The sequence below is a fragment of the Dunckerocampus dactyliophorus genome, chromosome 5 (genome assembly GCF_027744805.1).
Source record: "Dunckerocampus dactyliophorus isolate RoL2022-P2 chromosome 5, RoL_Ddac_1.1, whole genome shotgun sequence".
Taxonomy (NCBI): domain Eukaryota; kingdom Metazoa; phylum Chordata; class Actinopteri; order Syngnathiformes; family Syngnathidae; genus Dunckerocampus; species Dunckerocampus dactyliophorus.
The window spans coordinates 15,520,609-15,543,467 of record NC_072823.1 but is presented as its reverse complement, the minus strand read 5'-3'; the positions used below and the strand labels follow the sequence as shown (position 1 = coordinate 15,543,467).

At 42.0% G+C, this 22,859-nt stretch overlaps 1 protein-coding gene across 1 annotated transcript; it reads right to left on the bottom strand.

Annotated features, from left to right (window-relative positions):
• Positions 1–566: 566 nt before the first annotated feature.
• Positions 567–22,407, bottom strand: klf13 (Kruppel-like factor 13). The gene is made up of 2 exons (XM_054776880.1): positions 21,639–22,407; positions 567–1,708 (listed from the first exon to the last, which is right to left on the bottom strand). The coding sequence occupies exons 1-2, from the start codon at positions 22,069–22,071 to the stop codon at positions 1,374–1,376; spliced, it is 768 nt and encodes a 255-aa protein (XP_054632855.1). The 5' UTR covers positions 22,072–22,407; the 3' UTR covers positions 567–1,373.
• Positions 22,408–22,859: the final 452 nt, after the last annotated feature.

The window sequence follows — 22,859 nt, the reverse complement described above, 5'->3', positions numbered from 1 at the left end:
ATTATTTTGAAATAAGCATCATAACACCTCCTCTGTTGTTTGCTAACTTGCCACCAACCTTTGAGGCACTTTTTTTCTCCATTTTTTTGCGGCGGCTGCATCACTCACTTTGAGAGCTAGCGTTCAGCCTCACGTTTAGCTTGCACCAGTCTCGACCCCAAATATAAGACAACTTGTCTTTTTCAGACTTTTTTCTTGGGAAATACGGTTTTATATTAATATTTTTACATATCACACTAGACACTGTGCCTGTTACGGCTCTGATGCGGCATCTCTGTGTGAAAGAGGCTCTATAGGTAGTACTATTGCTCGCTCCACGTTGGATCATTTGCATAAGCAGGAAAAGAGGGTGTAGCCTCCTCTGCTCAAGTCATGATAAAATAAACCTCTCCTCTTTCTTCACTATCAAGACAGGCCTTCTCCTGTCTGAAAGTTGCAGATATCTCCACTGACACGCTCCCCGCCTTGACAGGACAGGTGTAGCCAGACGGGTGGCATGCTAGAGTAACTCCTGGATGTTTTCAGGCCAAAAACCACCTTCAGGCCTCACGTTGTTAAATTCTTGGTAGTTTTGTTCCAGTGTGCTTCAGTGAGGGATCCCTTTACGCCAATTTTTGTATGAACAGCTGCTTTGAAAGTTGTACTGTATGAAAAAGCCAATTATCGTTTGCTCGGATGGATGACACATGATGTTTTACAGACAAAACAAAGAGTGCAAAAGTGTGTTGAGTGTAAGGCTGATATACTGTGTATAGTTAGAGACGTATATGAGGGTGGACTGACTGTTTCTCTCCATTCGTTCAAGCTAACAAGGCCATCCCTGAGCAGGGCCAAAAATCCAACCACTGGTTGAACTTTGGAGTAAAGTGATGAGTATATTGTGCAGTCTGTTTGTGAAGTATTGTGGTATTAGAGAAACTGTCTTCAATCCTGAGGTGCGTGTGTTTGTTTAAGAGTGTGTATGCTTCGTCATCACCCGTTTTTAAAAAAAAAACAATTAAAAAACAAAACAATAAAAGACAAAATTAAAGATTTTTGATAAGACTCATCAGGGCTGTGTTGTTTTCTTTGAAATGGTGTTTTGTTGTTGCAAAGACAGCCAACAGCCATGACTAGAAGAGAAGTACAGACATATGGTAGAGAACGTAAATATTGCCATCTGGGAAAGGCATTACCTTCTTATAAGATTACACAAGTCATTGCACTACAATAAGCAGTTCTATACAGTATGGTTTACCACAGCAAGCGCAGGAATAGCAAAGAAGGGGGTGGGAGGGTTGCTGCTGACAGAAGTGTGCAACATAAGTGTCACTATGATAAAAAACCTCGCCGCATTGGAGGCTGAAAGTGCGATTTTTTTTTTTTTTTTTACTTTAAGGCGAGTTGGCGGGGCTGAGGGCGGGGCTGAGGGTGGGGCTGGAGGCATCCGAGCGGCTGTAGTCGCTGAGAGAGCTGGGACGAGCGGTGTGGCTAATGCCGACTCCACCGCCGACCACGCCGCTGTGGGGCCTCTTGAGCATGCCGGGTTGGAAATCCGAGTGGCGGCGGGCGTGCTTCATCAGGTGATCGCTGCGCATGAAGCGCTTGTCGCAAAGCGGGCAGCCAAATTTCTTTTCTCCCGTGTGGGTGCGGTAGTGGCGGGCCAGCTCGTCCGAGCGGGCAAACTTCTTACTGCAGTCGGGCCAGGTACAAGGGAACGGACGCTCTCCTGTAGGACGCACACACAAGTATCAGTTGGCACCAGCCACCTAATATATAATACATGCAACATTAAAATACTCTCATAACTTTGAAATACCAAATTGTCCTTCAATTGCTGGGTTGCAATCACATGACCTGGAGGCAGTCCATGTAGCATAGGGCAGCATACAAACTCAGTATCTTTGTACAATGGTTGGCAGATGAATGCAAATAACGGTGCATGCCGTTGAAGCTACTTCCTCCAGCTGCGTGAGTGTGCACAGTGTCTTGCCTAAAGAAAGGAAATGTATCTTCTAACATGTCTATCTGTATTCTTACACATTCTTGGATGTGTCCAACATTATTCCATTCCATTATTCCACAATCAAGGTTAAGTTGCTTCCCGCACGTGCGTTTTTGCAAAATGGCCACACGTGTGACATCTTTTTAAACATAATTACATGTCGAGTCCGTATACTGTAAGAGCACAGTTATAATCAAACAAAATGAATAAGACCTTTCACTTTTATGTTTGCATTCACAGCACAAACGGAGGAGGAATGCCTGCATGTATAAAACTTCATAAAATATCTGCATTTCACAAATTATTCCACACTCTGGGCTTACTGTCATATTCTTTTGTGGTGGCATCGCTTGTTGCTTGGCAGAGTTGGAAGGACTCATAAATGTCCTATAGGCCTGTCATGCCTACAAGGCTAAACAGTAAGTCAGACAATACTACAAGGCAGGGGTCTCCATCCAGTAGCTCGGTAGCTTAATCTCTTCATATTTTTCAATATAACCGTTCAACTCAGACATTATGCCTCTATTTAATGACAAATGACCACAAAATAGAGTAAAGACGATTACACTAAGTGGAGATCTGCTTTGTAAATTAAGTACAATTTAAATGTTGCCAGTCATAAATAAAGCACAAATACAGTAATCCCTCGTTTATGGCGGTTAATTGGTTCCAGACCCAAAAGGTGAATTTCCGCAAAGCAGTATTCCTTATTTATAAATAGAATATATCCATAGTATAGCATAGAAAACCTGTTTACAACCTTCTAAATACAGTTTTTAACATTATTAGAGTCCTCCAGACATGAAATAACACCCCTATAGTCACCTTTGTACTCGTATTACCCAATATAGTAGACATAACATGAGTAAAGAAGCCAATTAAGACAATAAATAAGATTATAATGAACGACGTGAATGTGGGCAGCACTGGAGCCAAGGTGGGTGAAGTGGCTTGCCCAGGGACACGACGACAATGACTGGGTGGAGGGAGCGAGGATCGAACCGCCAACCGGTTTCTGGTTTCTAGCTGACATGCGCCACCTCCTGAGCCACTAACATTTGCGTCAATATAACTATTTTGGACCAATAATGGGCCGTATTCAAACAAGAAGCAGCATGATTTATGAATTAATATATTTCTGAAGAACTGTGATAGAGTGAAGCCGCAAAATTCTAACCGCAAAGTGGCGAGGGATGATTGTAGCTTTCTTTTTGTCAAAGTAGCTCTAATAGTGATAAAAGTTCGGATAACCCTGCAAAAAGAAATGCATATTGAAGTACAAGATGGAGATGAACACATCTAGGTTTGGATACCAACGTTTTGTTAAAGTTCTGGCATAGCAAACATCAGTTTGTTTGGGTTGAACGAAGCTATGAAAATAGGAAACAACACAAAAAATGAGCAGCATTTTCATTTGGAAGTAGCTCTCAGGTTGGAGACACATTTCTACAATTTCATCACTGCTCTGTATTAATTCTAAAGTACAGGAACAGCTCAGCTGATTTAATGCGGATTCAACAGTGCTGAAAACAGGAGTTTATGCTTTTGGTTTACCTACCTTTATCCAAATGAGTTAGCAATAACCTTATCTTCCTTCATTTTTATCAAAGTTTTGCAATAATACATGGCAGCCTGAAGATGCAAGGACAAGCCAAAGTCGCAAAAACTAGAAGATGTCAAAACAAGATATGCACAATCAGCTCATTTTGCGTTCTAGCACAAATACACACAGTCCATCTATCTCTGTGAGTTCCCCATCTGATGTGTGTTCATATTTCTTTCTGCTTATGAAACGGTTTGTTCTCCTTATAGCAAAAGTGACTCATAGCAGGGTGCTTGTGGGTTAGCATCTCATGAGCATGACCGCACACGGCCAACATGTGGCCAATGAGTACGACTTCAAGATGCCATCACACCTTAGCTCGTACATTTTGGAATTCAATCACAAACCTTCACAGTTCACACTGTCATGCATAACATCACGTGGGATTTCAGGCAGCCACGTGAGATTTCAGCTCAGCTCAGTTTTGCGAGCGTCAAAGAATGAACTCTTGGCCCCTAAGAGCCAAAGAAAAAAACTGAACTTATTGAAAAGAAGGACAAACTTCAACAGGAAGTGTTAACAGAATCTAAGCAGGAAGTTACATGACGTAAGCGACATTACCGTATTTTCAGGACTATAAGTCGCTCCGGAGTATAAGTCACATCAGTTAAAAAATGTGTTGTGACGAGGAAAAAAGATATATAAAATGCACTGGACTATAAGTCACATTTGTCTAGCAATTTATTTCACAAAATCCATGATCAAGAACAGACATTTAATCTGGAAAGGTAAATTATTCAACTACACAGTAACACATGGAACAACACATTAACACATTAACAGTTCAGCTACACAAAAACATAAAAAAAACATACCCAGGAAGCTGAATAGGCTAGATTAACATATAAAGTCCAACAAGCAAATTACCGGTAAGCAAGTTCACCAAGCTCCCGATCTCATTCCACATCACTGAATGGCAGAAGTAGCATATAGTTAGGCCTGTCACGATACAAATTTTGCAGGTCGATAATCGTGCTACAAATTATCGTCGATATCCAATATTATCACAACATTTTTTTGACTATTTTTTTTCCATTCATTGCAGTCATGACAGGCGTCGTTCACATTTGAACCACTAGATGGGACTCAAGCACACTGTATGCCGGTGTACCTGTGTGAGCCGCGTTAGCTTGACACAGAAGTTGCCTGTATGTATGTTTTTGCAATGTGGCTAGCAACACAGTCTACCATTTTGAACTGTTTTGTTTATATTCGCCGACCCAACGCCTCAGTAAGCGTTGACTGTCGGGAAGAAGGCTCCGCTGCCCGAGCACCAACATCAGTGTTTTTTTTCCCCAGTTGAGAAAACATGCGCTCACCGTGTTCATTCTGTTTAAAACCGAAATATTCCCACACTGTGGCTGTGGCATTGGCTTCTGTGCTGTCATTCACGTTAGCGTATGCTGGCTCACAGAGATAACTGCAGCTCGGACAGTAGCCATAGCCATATGCCATAGGTAGTAGTGAGAATAGAGTAGCTAGTAGCTAGTAGAAAGAGGCTAGCCACAAAGAGGCTGAATAAGATGAGAGCCCACTCTCTCTGTTCATACCACTATAAACCCAATGCGCACATACAGATGCAGAGTAAACCTCTTGTCAACAAAATTCAATGGAACTGTAATTTTACTGTATTTGTATTGTCTCAATTTAACACTGATTAATATATTTTTAATTTTTAGTTTGACTGTTAAAAATGTTAACATTTTCTAAGTATTTAAAAAAATGTGCCTGTACAATCATAAAAGTTTTACGATGCCACAGTTTAACTTTATTTCTTATACGAAAACTTATTTTGAAATCCAAATGGATTGTGTTGAACCTTTGCAGTTCCACTGTATTTTCAATGTGTTTAAAAAGTGAAATATCAAATGCCTTTGTGGAAGATCCCAAATTGACAAAGCTGCAAAGTGACTTTAAAAAAAATTGCCTTTATCCTGTCAGCTCCAGATGCAGTCACAATGGTCGCCCCGCCCATTTTCCAGCATGTAACGATCTGCAAGTCGGCGCATGGGAAAATTACACCCTCCTCCCCCTTCTTCGTCGGGCAATAAAAGTGGGCTTTGACACAAATCTACTGAAAGCCAGATGGTACCATATATCTTGTGGTTTCCTTCCATTCTAATGTGGAAACATTGTGTATGGAGCCTGAATGCAGCCTGGCTAACACTACGTTCTTTTTGCTAGACAATAGTAGTCATGTGTTGCCTATTTGACGTGATTTGAGCCAGCTATGAGGTGCAAAGGAGTGAGATGTGTACATGTTTAAAGGTACAATGACAAATGAGAGCATGCGAGTAGGCGTGCCAAATGCTTTCTCTCTTCTGCGGTTTCCCTTTAGACCACAAAGGAAACAGTCGCTGCTCAGCATCAAACGCTGCTCATATGCTACCTGAGTCCAGCCTGGTCTTACAGAATAACAAGAAGTTGGTGCATGAGTAGGTTCATATGCCCCCCTGCAGCCTCCGATCCCACCCCCACCCCTACAATACTGCACCGTTACAAAATGTGCAGACAGACAGAGCAAGTCTAGACAGCCCAGTCTGTGTTCCATGCCTCTGACGCCTCACCTCAGCTCTAGACAAACCGGCTCGATCCTTTCCCACTTCTCAGATGGCTAATTGATGTTTATATTTCCATATATGTGTATATTTTCCATATAATTTCCAAATGTTTGCAGCCATCGCAAGATATAGGAGCATCTCTTCTGTGTAGAATTGAAAGCAATAAATAATCAGGAATTGTTTGAGTCTGCAGAGAAGTGTCAGAGCGAGTGTCGCTTTTACAGCACTACTTGCATTGATGATGCTCATGATGGTCTGATTTCATACCTTATTAGCAAGAGGAACAGCCGGCGCCGCCACCTGGCACTACACAAAATGACTTAGTGGCTAAAAAGTGGAGCTAAGCTCTGCAGGCTGCTTAAGGCTCAATAACCAGTGTAACAGATCCAATCGTATTAATATTTAAGCAGACACCAGAGAGCTAGGCTGAGATGTCCCCCAGTCCTATACAACGATGATGCAGCCATATTGGAAGCATCAGGTATCCAACAGCAACCCGCTGTGGCGCTTCAAATTATTTAAAGCTTCGTCACTTGTGAGGATTGATGCCCTTTTATCGCCTCACGCCAAGCAACTAAAATACATTTCATGCAAGCCTCGAAAGAAAATTCGGCATTGTTCATACTGAATTTGGGATTTACGTCAAAGGAATACTAGGGAGAATGAAGGAAACAGTGACTTTGATCCTTAGTGGAAATAAAATAAGTTATAAACTCAACCATTAGTCAGCATCTCTTCTACAAGAAAGTGCAACAAGCCATCTTCACTTCTCCCTACCCTCTCATAAGCCTTGTCCCGAACCAACATGACTATTTTACACCTAATACTGTGGATGCGTGATACTCTCTGAAGTTGAGTAAACAAATGTTGTGTAACATCCGACTGAACAAAAGGATTTTATTGCAGGTTTGAATTATTTCACAACAGGCACAATCATCCCTAATAAAAATCCCAAATAAAAACATGGGCTGCTCTTGCGGCTATAACCAATGCCAAGCTAAAACTCGACATCACTTCCTGCCCTCCTTCCTGTTCCCCTTGGGAACACATTTCTATTGAGCAATAGTCTTATTTATGTGTTAAATGGCTTATTTACTCTTATTATGTCTCTACTATTGGGTAGTACAAGTGTAAAGGTGACTACAGGAGTGTTAGTTAATGTCTTGAGAGCGCTAATAATGTTTAAAAAAAATTATTTAGAAAGCCGTCAACAGGTTTTCTATGCTCTAAATACGAAAATATTTCATTAACAAATAAGGAATTCAAATAAATAATTCAGCTATCACAATCGGGACTGGAACCAATTAACCGTGATAAACAAGGGATTACTGTTTCTGTGTTACATGGATGCCAGCATGTCCTCAACAGCATTTTGAGCACAACCCAGGGGGCGCCACAAATTGAATGTTCAGTCATGCTGTAGATAAGGACTGTATAGTATATCAGGATATACAATAAGTGAAAAAAATGCCAACAAATCACTTTAAAGTAGGACTGGGCGATACAGCGATTTTATTGATTAATTTGAAAGTCTCGTTGTGGACGATTTTAAGAATTAAAAAATTAAAACTTTTTTCTGCCCTTGCTACGACGCAGCATTGTCCCCCAGGATCTTCTGGAGTTTTTCCCCTCCCCTTGTTTCCTTACAGGGACGCACACACAGCAACAACATAGTCACCGCTTTGAATTTTCATGTCTTTTCTTCAGAATCACTAATGAGAGAATTCCATATGAATGTTTTTGAAAACGGTGCAGATTGCAATGTGAATGTAAACAAGTCTCTCTCCTTTCAAGCTCCAAAGTGTATTTTTTAATCCTCTTTTTTACAGCTGGCACTTAGGGTTTTACGTTTGTTCAGTTTTTGATTTAAAAAAAAACTTGTTTTGAATTATCTCTGTTATTTGTAGTTATAAATAAGTCAATTTAAAAAAATCAAATACAATTTTTTTGTGGGGAAACTGGGACATTTTATTCTGAGGCCATATCACCCAGTCCTACGTTAAAGTATAAAAACACCCTTAAAATTATATTTTCTATGCATTCTGTCCTTTTTTCCCCGCACAAAAACTGTATATTTTTTATTATTTCGCTAACCATTATATTCAAGTGTAATAATTCAGTAACTCATCTTCATATACAGTAAGTGACATTTCTTCCATATTGTGGTTGTCTAATAAAAAGTATGTATCTCATGTGCTGGTGATACGTTGTCTTCTCTGCAAATGCTTTCACTTGGCTAAAACTGTTGGTTGGTTCAGCATGACACCACCTGCTGTATTCTTGCACAGAGAGATCTTTTCTTAATCCATTAGCGAACAATTTGATCTTTTTTTCAATTAAAAATGCCCATATCTGTGTGGGCCAGTTTCTCTTAGTAGAACACGCCTCATACTGATTTGTTGTCCCATCCCTGGCCGTTTGCCACATCCAGGGTGTGGTTGGTTTTTCTCAGAATGTGTCAGCTCTAAAGGGCGGGGAGTTGAGGGGGGTCAGCACAGAGGGAAGATTTGCCAAACGAACACAGTGACCCAGTTACCCGTAAAGAGAGTTACATCATGTGCACCAACTGTACCTCGACCAAGCCCTGGTGTGGGGGGGACACTGGTGCTCCAAGTGATGCGATTATGTCACAGGTGCTCCAGTTATATAAGTGTTCCCTTTGAGGCCAATGGGTCAGTAAATAAACAGCTTATCTCTGACCCTCCCCCACAGCCTTTCACATATAAGACATCGGGCCTTCCTTCGTTTTCTACACAAAGGGTTAACTGTGAGCCTTGAAAGCAAACGTGCAAGATCCAATCACAGGGACAGTGCGACAACACGGCAACCCAGTCCAGTCCAACAAAGCGTTCCAGCATATCAAATAGTAGCTGATAACATTCCTAGTGTGTCCTCAGGCATAGACCACACTATGCACAGCTGAAAGCAACCACGTGAGGCCAACATGGGAGAGCAAACATCTTGTGGGGTGAGAGAAAGGTTCCCTTGAATGCATGAGATCAACTCGGAGTACAACATTAAATATCTCTTAGTGGATCTGAGAACAAAAACAAGGTTCAGACTAAACCTACGTGGACTTCAACACGCAAACAGCTGAAGGACGGGAAACCACACTGGTTAGTCCAAAGCCCATTAGAGTTTCAGTCACATCACAGCGCTTTAATGGTCAGCCAGCAAGGCAACCAGAAATAAGAGACTGCCTCTAGTGGATGGGCTGGCTTGGCACCTTCTGCAGCAGACTTTGACCAACCAGCTACTCTGCCAGTAGACAACCATCTATGGGACTCTGGATAGTATTAAAATGACTGACTCAAACCGCAAAAACCCTCAAGATGCTAACCTTTGAGGGCCAAATAAAAAATATAAATTACTAGGGGTTTCAGGAGATCTTGCAAGACTAAAATGTGACAATATTTCTCCTTTACAGAAAAGCTGTCTCGCAAGAACAGGGCAGCCAGAAGCCAGTCAGACTGTGAACTACGGCATCACTACTGTGAATGACAATACACATAATATGGAAGTGGCAGTGAAAGAGGCAGGATTGGAACCACACATTAAGTGCTTTACACATACTATAAACCTTGCAATGCAACCTACCTTGGAGTCGAACAGCTTCCGCCGTGTTAATGTCCAAGCAGAAGCTGTAGTAATTCTATATTTGATCAAAGTTACTTAAGATTTGTTAAATCAAAACACGTACATGTTTGGACTTGTATCCACCCTTAATCAGTGTTGTTTTTTTTGACAGTCATTTTATTTTTAGCCTTAGTCTTTTGGACAAAAATGCTTCTTGTTTTTGTCACATTTTAGTCAGTTCTGTATGTGATAGTTTTAGTTGACAAAAACTAAAAACGTTTTAGTTTAGTTTTAGTCAGTTTAGTAAAAAAAAAAAGAAACGTTTAAATAATTTATGTCTAAGTATTGGAAATTGGATGAAGACAAAAAGGGGGTCCTATTCGGTCTACAGGTGAATACAAAATGAAATGTAGGTATAGCATATCTTAAAAAACATAACATGTACACACACGTGTGTTTATATTCTATATATATTACACACCTATATATATTTATTCTGCACATCATCATGTGTTTCAGCACATCATTTTGACAAAATACGAGCATATGTTAAAAACATAATGGCCTTATCTATCAAACAAGCAAACCAAAAATAGGTATTGATAGCTTATTATCCACTTGACTGGAACCCACACAGTACTGAATCCTTCAGACTTTTCTTTATGTCTGAGCAATGGTTAAAATTATCTATCTTATATTATATTATGTATCTGTTACTGTTGAATTTGTTTTGTGTGTGTGTGTGCACCAACTTTATTATACCTTTAGAAGTGCACCACAGGTGATGGTTGGGGCTGCATGACGTCACTGACATACCCTTGTGGCTTATGGCCCAAAGCTAGCAGACTCTACGTATGATAACAAAGCACACAGACGCCACCTGTTTAACGTATCGCAACGTGCTGACAGAACATAAACACAAAAAGATGGCCACACCGTCACTGACTGTAAACACGGAAGGCTAACATTACGGAAGGCAAGTGTAATGTTCATTTAAACACATGGGGAACAGCAACAGGTCTGAAATGCTAATTTTCATCAACGAAAACTCACCCACGACTCGTCATGTTTTAGTCATCAAAGAGCCATGTTTAGTGGACGCACGGTGGCCGAGTGGTTAGTGGTTAATAAATCATATCTGTAGAAGAACATGCTAGCATACAATAGGCATGTGAGGGACATGAAGTGTACATTACAGTTTTGAGTATTTCACACGTATTGCTTTTCACAAAGTTTGCTGCTTTAGTATTTTTAGATCTTTTTGTCAAATGTTACTATGTTACTCTGTTGTTCCCCATGCCACTTAGTTATCACTTTTGCCTTTGGAAAAGGCACTGTTTGTCACTAAACTGTTCGTGGATGGTTGGGAGACATTGCTTTCGGAGGATGTTTTGGCACCATTCTTTATCCATAGCTGTGCTCTGAGGCAAAGTTGTGAGTGAGCCCACTGCCTTGGCTGAGAAGCAACCCCACACATGAATGATTTCAGGATGCTTTACTGTTGGCATGACACAGGACTGATGGTAGCATTCACACCAGTGGTGTGCCAATACAGCAGCTACATCGACGTTCTGAGACAGTCCGGACGCTTGTTGGACTTTCTTGTGCGCCCTGAAGCCTTCTTCACAACAACTGAACCTCTCTCCTTGAAGTTCTTCATGATCTGATAAACGGTTGGTTTAGTTGCCATCATACTGGCAGCAATGTCCTTTCTTGCCTGTGAAGTCCTTTTTGTGCTAAGCAATGATGACTGCATGTATTTGCTTGCAGGTAATTATGGTTAACAGAGGAAAAACAAAGATTTGAAGCACCACCCCCCTTTTTATAGTTTTCAGTATGTTAGTCCAATGAGGTTCATTTGGTCTAAATTCCTACATTCTAAACAGTTATTTTTACAGACCAGAGTTAGCTAGTTTTTTTGTACCTGACAATTTCAACTGCTCACTTGCAGTCTTCCTCAGAGTGGTCACGTGACCGAAACTGTCAAGGTATGAAAAAAACAGCTCTGGTGTTGACCACTCTGAGGAAGACTGAAAGTGAACAGTGGAAACAGTCAGGTATGAAAAAATAGCTAACTCTGATCTGTAAAAAGAACAGAATTTTCAGTCTGTTATTCTCAGGATGACAGAGTCATCTCCAGCCTTTGTCTTTTTCATCATTCTAACCTATGTTAACCAGAAATTCACTAACATGATTTCAGTTTGTCCTTTTGTGGCAGGGCTGAAATGCAGCAGAAATGTTTTTTTTGGGATTATGTTCATTTTCATGACAAAGAGAAACTTTGCAATTAATTGCCATTCATTTTATTACTGTTCGTAACATTCTGGAGAGTGTGCAAAATGCAAAAAGGCATAATGTAACTGGGAAAAGCTTAAATGTTGATGCTAATAACTAATGAAAATACAAAGAGTTGTCTTTAAATGTATACGTATGTATGTATAATGTACGTATATGTTGTTTTTTTATTACTATTTTTTTAAAATAATAAATATCGAAGGACAGCTGGACAGACCTGTTCAAATCCAGGCTGAAAATGCTTCTACTCAACTATGGATATAACAACTGAAATATTTTATCTGCAGTCGTCATTCTTTTTTTTAATGGAATTATTTATGGTATTTTATATAGTGATTTTAGAGTGATTTTACTCTTTATGGAATGACTTTCTGTAAAGCACTTTGAATTACCTTGTATGAATTGTGCTTGCTTTGTAAACTTGCTTCGCCTTGCCATTACATTACCTTTCACACTGCATGGAGACGAGCTGACATGCCATGGCTGAGATTGAATGAAAAAAAAGGTTCTCCTCTCATTCTGTGTGGAAGTGGTAGGTTTTTGGCTTCTTTGTCCTACTTCCCCACGTCGTTTGAAACACTTTCTTAAGTTTAGAATTAGAATAAGTCAATTGGAGAGGCTAACTAGTTAGCGCGCTAGCTTGCTGTGTTAGCGGCGGCGGCCCTTTATGTCCCTCAATGATCCTGTAGACTGCGCAATGTGATGTCAAAAAAGAATAATAGGAGTGTAAAAGTGGCTATTGGGGTGTTATTTCATTTCTACAGGGCTCTAATAATGTTAAAATCCATTTTTTGGAAAGTCATAAACAGGTTTTCTAAGCTCTAACTACGAAATTATTCAATTCATTAGTATTGAATCTTACTTTGTGGAAATTCAACCAATTAACCAATTAACGTGATAAACGAGGGACGACTGTACTGCGTCATGCAAATAATGCTCACTGCTTATGTTACACTGTTTGTGGAATGACACAACCTCCAGGAGAAGATGTGGTAGAAATGCAAGCCAGATAAGGACCTACCAGTCTCAACCATACCGTGGCGAACTGAGCTGTACTGCTTGGTGTGAATGTAGCGATACCTGCATCTCTGTGGCTCAGTGGTGTGCAGTAATACTGTATTCCACGCCCCTTGCTCTTTTCTTGTACCCATATTTGTGAAAGTACAGTATCAAACAATAGAGTCAAAGGCCGGGGTCAGGTGCTTGTGATGGAGCCTTGGCTCAAGCTCAAGGACCCCAAAACATAAGAATCTATTATCTTTTGTCTTTTATTGAGAGGGACTATTGAATAGTCTGCCAGCCCTCGTGGGCCTTATAGCTGTCAGGTTGTGAACAATAGCGGCAGTCTGGCTCCCAGCAGGAGGAGCGCTCCTGTAATGCATTTCAATCAGACAGGCTGTGCGTACTAACCGTAAGTCTCTTCCCCACGAGCCGTACTGCACGGTGATATTGACATTCAGTGTAGAGAGATGCAGCGGAGTCGAGTGTGACCGTCTGATTCCTGCATACACTTAGCCGTCGTGCATTACTTCATGCCTTTAACTCTTAAGGGAGCGTCAGGGATGCCTTGCCTGCATTGACCAGCTCATCAAATTTGCCTCAATTAGTTAGAGTGTGCACTCTCTTTCAGCCTTGAGTGCATACTGAAACAACCTGCAGTCTCCTTCTCTTTTAAATCCTGGTTAACTAAGGACATGCAAACAGCTACAGCCATTATTACGTGTTTACAGTGTGTCCGCAGAGGCAGGTGCAGGGATGCCCCATTAACCGTTAACGCCAGGCCCGCAGCACAAAGCCAGCTTGTTCCGCTGCAGTGAGTCTGACATTAGAGCTTGTATGAGACAGACACCCTTGGAGCCCAGAGAAACCCTGAGAGGCCTGGGTGTTGCTCGATAAGATGAGATACAGACGGAGATAACACTCACTGTCAGCGTTTTTCCTGATGGAATTCAGGAAGAAAAGTTTGACAGAGTTTACATGCTACCACTGTTAGCACCAAAGGGTTCTTCACAAATTGATATCATCAACTATTGACCCGACATGCACATAAACGCACTTTCATTCATGTGTTTGTCATTAAACCATTCCTTTTCTATAATGATGATCCTGGATTATGCAGGGGCTGGAGCCTTTCACCAGCTGTGTGAATGAGTTTTTAATCAAAATACAGATAGAACAAAAATGGTTCCATTAGATTGTCTAATGTAAATTATAATGCTTTTCTTCATCCACAGCCTCGCCTCACCTTGTGCTGAAGGCCACGCCCCAATGTGTCATACAAACACACACATCCTTGCCATGGTCTGATTTAGAATGACAGCAACAAGGGGACACACCTTACATACCATAAAGAACATACACAGCCGTGGAAGAGACCAAATACCCTCTCTGACATTCTTCTACAAAGCTGCACACAACAGAACAGACCCAGTCAGAACCTAGAACCCACAGATGGGACCCAGTGATTGCAGGGGGTGCCCTCTGCCTCAGAGGTCTCATCCCTTCAAACGCTGATCAGATTAGCATCTGAATAAATAACCTACATGAGTGGAGGGCATTGACAGTGAATATATACCAGAACTAACCCCAGCCCCACTCTGTGTCTTTTAATGCAACCGTCGATCGCATGCAAGAGGTGCTTTGTTGGTGTTTGAACACTACACAGTGTTACACGGGTTTGAATCCCTTTCTTCCTGCCGCTGGTAATGAACCCCACCTCACAAGTCCTCGCCACCACAACGAATCATGATCCAGCACCTATTTTCCTTTGCAGCCCGAAGGAGGGAGGAAGGGGCCACTGGGTGGGAAGAACAGTGTGGCTTTTATAGGAATAATCCAGTGCTACAGTACCTACAGAATACATGAGCCAGTGGCCAATTGAAAGCAGGACGGCCATGGAAGTGAATGACAGTGGCCTTTCTGTGTTCGGAGAAGCCATCATGCGTGCTTGGCTGCTTAATCACAGCTAAATCGGGTTTATGTTCCAACATTAGCCAAGAACTATCCTGTTAGCTCCAAAATGCACATCCTGGTTAGAATACGGATGTCACAAGTAGCACATGCCTTACAGTGCAACACATGATTAGAAGGTGTTATTTACATCCTGGGCATCAAGTGGATTAACTAACACCTTCTTTCCAGTGGACACTACTATCCAGCTGCACAGACTTCATGAGCCAACATTTTACTCAATTCCACTGTATTTGAGTTGGCACCAAAGGCAAATATTATCACAAGGCTCAGTGGTGCTTTGGACTCATTTGATGCCATTTAAAAGGCTCACTGCGAAAAAGCCACCACAAAGTAGAGAATCAGAACCAAAAGCTGAAGATTAACAATTTAATGTTATTTATTCAGCAGAGGTTTCCCGCAGGCACTTTTCATATGAATCAAGTTTAGATCCACATTCTGTGTTACAAACCAGATTCTGATTCCAGAGGCGGCCCTCTGTTTCGACCAGTCGGGTTGGCAGAGGATAGGAGAGGGATGCACAAAAGCAAAGTTGAAATGTGTCCCTTCAAGGGCAGTGGTGTGCAGACAGCCTTCTCTGTCGGCCTAAACACTACCAGAAAAAAATGACTTAGATTACGTTCAGAATGCAGGGCATGATGCCCAGTTCGGAGTTTTTGTTTAAATCCTATTTTTTTTATGTGGTCGTTCACATTACCAAACAAATGTGACTTTGTTTGCAAAGCGTCTGGAAAGTGACGTGCATGCGCAAAAGCAAGACATCACTCGCATTTCCTGGTATTTACAGAAGTAAAGATTCCTGCAACGTGTGCCCCAGTGATGTGCGATACCATAGATTTCATTTCCAATCTGATACTGGGTAAAATTTAGGCTGGTATCGGCGATACCGACCCAATACTATGTTCTAATTCACCTAATGCGTCTGGTAAATTTAAATAGTAGTGTACAGTATTTCAAATAATAACATAGAAAATACAAGACATCATAGTAATTTCTTCATTTTAAACCCTCAAATATACTGAGGTGAAATATGCTAACAATATAGACAAGCTAATGTACAACATCAGAAAAAACAAAGGACAAAATCATACAGTTGAAGTATCAAAAGTATCACTATTTTCATTTCAGAATCAACTTTAGAAGATGAAGAGCTGGTGTCGGAAGTATCGATACTTCAGTATCGATCCGCACATTCCTAGCGTGCTCTCCACGTGCGTTTATGGCAATTTCAAGGATTTTGTGCAACGGGAGTCGATATTTTCCTCAACCAAATGATTCCACGTAGGAGATTAAGAACAAAGAGGTCAAGAATTTTGGCTATGGCAGTTCGTACAACAAACAACTTGTTGCCACGTCGGTTCCAAGGTGCGTGGGTGGATGAGGCAGGAGTCGTGAGAGCTGCTTCACTTTTTTTTTGTCCAATCACATTTTGTGTGCTATCAGGTTAATGTTATCTGCCAACGGCTTTCAGAATCAACAGTGCTGGTCCATGTCACATGCACACTATTAGCAATGGGGACTGTTAGCAATCAGATTTCATATCACCTTACAAGGTCAGCTAGCCGGCCCACAGTGATGTCAGCATTTTCTGTCCTCTGATTGGCTGGTGTCTGAAAGCTGACTCCCTAACACTCAAAGTTACCATTGAACTTGAATGCATAATCACATGAACAGCGCAGCATTTATTTGATCCTGTTCCGACACCAAGAAAGGAGAGATAAATGGAGTTGTTCATTGTTCTGTCTGTTCTGTTCAGCTCATTAAGGTTTGTCCAATGACCACCATTGAAAATTGAGGTCATCCACTCATTGTCAAATGCGGAACCAAAGTTATGACAAATTGACAATGGGATATTTTAGGGGTAAGTGGGTAAGAAAGTGACCTATAATGGAAGGTCAACAGGTTTGAACCCCCCCAACCAACACTGGTTCACTATGAATGGTCAATGCAGAGGTCAGATTTTGTTAAATGCAAGAGAGTCTTTATTTTTAACCATGTAGTAGGTATTGCTTGAAGGCTCATATTTGCAGAAAAAGGGAAACTGCTAAATTTCTCCTGCGTGCCTGCCACGAACAACAACATTAGTAAAAAAAAATATCGGTCAGCTGGGAGGGCTTTTGGAAATCCTGCCATGTGGCAGGTAGATACACTGACCCGCGTTAAGATCTGACTTATGTCTAGGAAAGACTGGGGCAAGTGCAGGAAAACCCCATCTCCACCCTGCTACCTCGTCCCGGCCACATAGGAACACTGTGCACTCTGTGTTGCAGCACTAGCCAAATGTTAAAACCGCTGGAAGAGAGGCAGTACATTTAATCTCTTACTGCTGCTCCTTTTCCTGTGTGGAAATTGTTATAATTGTAAAAAAGAAAAAAAAATGGTTCCACTAATCACAGTTTCACACATGTACAGAAATAGAGAGAAAGCATGAATATGTGTTTCCAAATGGCAGTGGATCCGTGCTGCCAGGTGGTGTCACTTATTATTTTAGGGCGGACCCAAAAAAAAGGCTTTACAAGTACTGCACTGTAAAAGAGGCACCCCCAGCAGAACACAAAAGAGGCCCAGATAGACAAAACATCAAACCAGCTGTAAAATATGCCATTAGGCACTTTGTCTTTGAGATATATTGACCCTATTCCTCTGCAGTTATGCCAACCACTTTTGAAGGAGGTCTTACACACTGACAAGACGGCCTTTTGTGAAGCCCACTTAGTAGGGGGGCGCAGAAGGCTCCGCCTGTTGTTTTATGAAGAAGACATGACTTGTAATGAGCTTGTCAGGGGTCACGTCCCCTTTGGAGTACAGCAGACTGCGTGATTTAAGCAGAGCACGGTAACGAGGCATCTGTGGAGTCCATCGCGCACTTGCTAACCACAAGACACCAGAGAATCATGGGAAAGCGAGTCATCACCATTACAACAATGTTGTGCTTCTAAAAGAGCCACACAGCTCAAGATAGGATCACAGGTTCTCTGACTGTGTTTCTTACCACCGTAATATAAACAGATTATCTTACAGTACTGATTTGTGTACTAAAGGATGTGATGCACACAAGCCCTGCCTCCCACACCAGGGGATCAGACAAATGTTGTCTGGTAACCTTGGACCCCTCAACTCCCGTGGATTTGCTGCCTTCACACCAAACGCAGTCAGATGAGTGATTTACAATCATTGTGTACATCCTGAGCTTCCCGTGCACAGTGTTGCGAGAAATGCGTAAAATGTAAATGGTGGTGGTTTGCACCAGGAAAAGTGCCCACACATATACAGAAGTTTATGACCATGCTCAAGAGAATATAAGTGAAAAAAAAGTCATATGTTGCAGAATGTTGGCAAAATTCAATTAGGTCCCTTGTTTATGTTAAAGGCTGGTAATGGAATTTCAGAGAAATTGTTAATATGTACAGTAACATCCCATATTATTACTTACAGTGACTATAAAAAGTATTCACCTTCCTTGGATCGTTATGCAGTCATTTACTTGACCTTATGTAGTTTGAATTACTTGTGTATACATTGGTTTTCTTGAACATAAAATTAGCTTTTTTGCAATTTTTTGCAAAAGCAGAAAAAATTACATTGACAATGATTTTATTTATAAAAGCAATAAAGGTTTAAATAGCCAAGAAGGGTGAATACTTTTTATAGGCACTGTAAACTTGATTTTCATTAGCTGATGGGGTATCTTTTAGTTGGAAATGACACAAGAATGTTCCACAAGACTATTGGAAGTTGAAAAACATCCACAAATGATAAATATTGATTACAATTATGAGGAAAGGCAATCCAGATACCATATACTCAACATTTCAAATACCAGTAATATATTCTTTTCATGCTGCAGGGCCAATATAAAAGAAGTTGCTGGCTGCAAACGCCACACAGTCCGGACTTTGGACACCACTGATTTACAGCATTCTAATTAACTAATAAACATTTAGAAAAGCTGTATACCAGGGGTGGGCAAACTGCGGCCCGCGGCCCACATAAGGCCCGCCAAGCATGGTTATCTGGCACACCGGGCATTTTAAAAACTTAAAAAAATATTGAAACTGTGGCCGGCAACTTGACTTTCAGTGCTATTGTGGCACGCTTGAGTCGCCAAAATCGTCAGACGCAATCTCTAGCTTCTACAAAAAAGCCACCCAAACAACACAACTCGTAACCAAAGTAACCTACAAATAAATATCTACGCACAATGCCCATGCCAAAAAAACCCCCCATATATTCCTGCCGCAAGGCATGCTGGGTAACTTGTGGTTTGTCGCATTTTTGCTTGATGGCAAAATATGTTGAGGAGGTTGTCAGAGAAGTAAACAAGGAGGAGTTAACACATTCTTGATATCCAATGTTTTATTGTTCATAGTTGATATTGTTGTTGCAACTGGACTACCCAGCATGCCTTGCAGGTATTTGGAAATAACAGTTTTAAGTTACGTGTTGTGTTTGGCGCGTCGTTGTTGTTTATCACCCACTTACAGCAGTAGTAGTAGTAGCTGATTTATGTGATGCATTAACTTGCTGTGGATGTGTTGTGTTTTTGTTTCGCTGCACCGTGAGCAAGTTGTTGATGTTGTTGTGTTTGATGACCACCTATATATAGACGCCCCCTGCGCCAAATTTTTTAACCCAATGTGGCCCGTGAGTCCAAAAGTTTGCCGGCCCCTGCTGTATACGCTATCACAAGATCAATATTTATCCATAAGCTTTTCAAATGTCAAATCAACTCATATGTCACAGTCAAACAAGGATGGCACTAGAGAACAGACCTCCTCCAAGCCCAAACAATCCTAAAAGGCACCACACTGTACACATCCATTGATACCCAGCACCTGCTTATGCCTGGATCCTGTCATGGCAATGTCAAGTGGGGCATCTGTATTTGTATTTACACATAATTATAATAGGATCTTCTTTGGCTAGTGCCCCACCCCTTATCAAACTTTGGTGGTCGTCTGTTAAGTGGTGTTTGTTGTAATCCAGCAAACTAACAAGCCGCAATAAAACCAATGAATGTCATCTAAGTAGTTGGGAAAAGGCCAATGCAACTACTGTAAATACTTTAAACTGACAACAATTCCTCCTTTTAACACAGAAGACGCTTTCAAGTGTGTAAAACCAAATTATAATTTATATCATCATGCCGCTTATAATGTATTTCAAGAGAATAATGTTAGTTTTTCAGCACGAGACATAAAGTATAGATTGGGTTTCAGCTCCTCTCACGATGCCAACTCACACAAACAAAGACCGCAAAAGATGTAATGACGCTTTGCACAAGTAGGAACGTCTGGTACTTGGCTCTCTTTGTTGGAGGCTATAAATGTGTCCCCCCCTGCAATTAGAGGCTGGAACTGACTCCACGGCCATCCACGCTCTCTTTGCTCGACTAGTCCGGACTGGAGGGAAGTGAGCGAGCGAGCGCTCAGCCAGAGTCTGGCTGTGTGAAAAGCACTGCAAGGTTGGCTGAGGCTGCTCGGCTGAACTCAGATGACCCACATTCTGGGACCATCCAATCCAATGAGCGGAAAGGCTCGTTATTGTCACAGATTATGAGACACACGCCAATTGCAGAGCTAGTTGTGGGAGTGTTTCCAAACACAACGTGAGGTTTAGGGAATTTATAGGGAGCTGGTGTAATGAAACACAGTCACATGAGCACAAGGGACACAAACCATTTATATTGTAAAGGAATTTTAGTTCTATAAATGATCATTATTTATGTGTTTTCCTTTTTATTGTTGCAAGCATCCTACGTGATGAGCTCTTATGTGAAATGCAATTTGGCATTCATGCACTTCTCTCAACAATAACATGATCACAAAGCAAGGCGGGGTTAGAAGACTGTGCAAAATGAGCTTTTCCTTTCAATACAATCACCTTTGTGAGCCAGGATCATAAGTCAGCTTTACATCAAGTGTGTGCTGCAGAGGGTTACGTGTGCTTTTTTTCCAGGAGTGTGTGCAAAGAAAGGGAAGGGCTTGGAGGAGCTGGGAGGGAAGGAGAGCCTCGTCAGTCTGGGCTCAGCTAGTAGAGTCTGTTGCTGGCCAGATCAGCTGGCAGCCTGTCTAGCGGGGGTGTGGCACATCACAACAAAGAGCTTTTAGGCAGACACATCTCTTATCAACCCCCACAATTTGAGTCCATTTCTTTGCCCCCCTTCTTACCACCTGCCCTACTTATCCAGCGGAATGCAAAGCAAACATATGGAGCTGCTGCAGCAAGGTCATACTCGACCCCTCTTGTACTTGCTAAACTTTTTGCACTTTGTTATAATCGTGACATGCGCACGTTTTCACTCTCAAGTCGCATCATAAGTTTGTTTTTATACTGAATGCGCACAACAACAAGACAAAAACAAGGACCGGAAGTCTGCATTGTGTGTGCAGTGGCGCTGCAGCTTGAGCTTTGCAGGGGAGGGCTGCAAGTGGAGAGCTGAGCTGTGAGAGTGGGAGTGGCACTATATTCGGCTCCCACCGTCCGCGCAAATTAAAAAGGAAAGTTCACGGAACTTGAGGGGGAACAATGAGAACAATCGAGTGCGTTTACTGGCTGCACACACAATTCCCAAACATAATTATGTGCAATGTTACGGCGATGATGCCACGCTTAAATGCAACTACTGTATAGCACGTGTGTTACTGACCTGTGTGCGTCCTGAGGTGCGCCTTTAGGTGCGACGATTTGCCATAAACTTTTTCACAACCAGAATAGTGGCATTTGTGCTTTTTCTGGGGGGACTCGGGCTCGTTTCGACCTCTCGATCTTTTGCCCCTTTGTTTGAACGACGGATCCGAGATGGTGGTAGGTGTGGCACAGTTCCCATCCTCCGTCAGGCTCGGCGTGTTCTCCTCCTTGCTTTTTGACTGCTCGCCATGCAAATCGTTGGGAGTCTGCTGGTTAAAATCCGCCAGGATCCTGGCCACCACGTACAAAGACGAGTTGTCCTTCACCAGAGGTTCTTTCACGTCCTCTGGGTTCCTGGAGGAAGGTGAGGGGTTTTCCGACTTCATCTCGCTGTTGTGGACAACCGCACGGCTGGACATTGAGACAAGGCACTCCGCTGCAAAGTGATCCATGATGTCTTTCAACGAGCCCCCCCACTATGACATCCAAAAAGAAAACAATGGCGTGGGTGTGCGGGGAAGAAAATAACTTGCTCCGTGGTTCCCTTTGTGTGCCTGGTAGAAGGAGGTGGTTCTCATCAGAGAGACTTTGTGGTCTTCTTACCCGGCTTTCCAAGTTTCATCAGTAATAACATCCTGCGTGAGAGACGACACTGTCAAAAACGCGCATACGTCCCCATAGAAATAGACATAAAAACTAAAAGTCTTCGTTTACTGCACCAACTCTTTAAAGTTGGAAGTGTGAATTCCCATGGCTGCTTCAGACTCTCTCCAGCATAGTGAGTGCGTCTCGGAGCGCCAGTCCCTGCAGCCTGTATCCACGCTGGGGGCGTGTCCTGTTTCCATGCTGGGGGCGTGTCCTGCACCGGCACTGCTCCGCTGTATCGTCATCGGGCAGCGCTCTCATTGGGTGCAGCATGGCCCCCAATGGCTCCTACACACACACACATAAGCAGAACTTAAAAGTATCACCACAGGTTGCCACTGGTGCGTTTAGGTGGTGTCACACAGAGGGAAAAAAAGGCATGCTTTGTACCATTTATTGCGCAGGTCTTTTTGCTGGTTGCAAAAGCGAAAAGAGCTACGAAGCTGACACATCAGAGTCAGTGAAGAGATTTCATTCGTATATGTGATGCAGAGAACAGTAATTTTAAACTAGAAAATGTGATTCCCTCAGAAAATGCTTGTAGCATATCGCAACATATTATAGCAATCCACAGAAACCATGCAACTATGCCGAG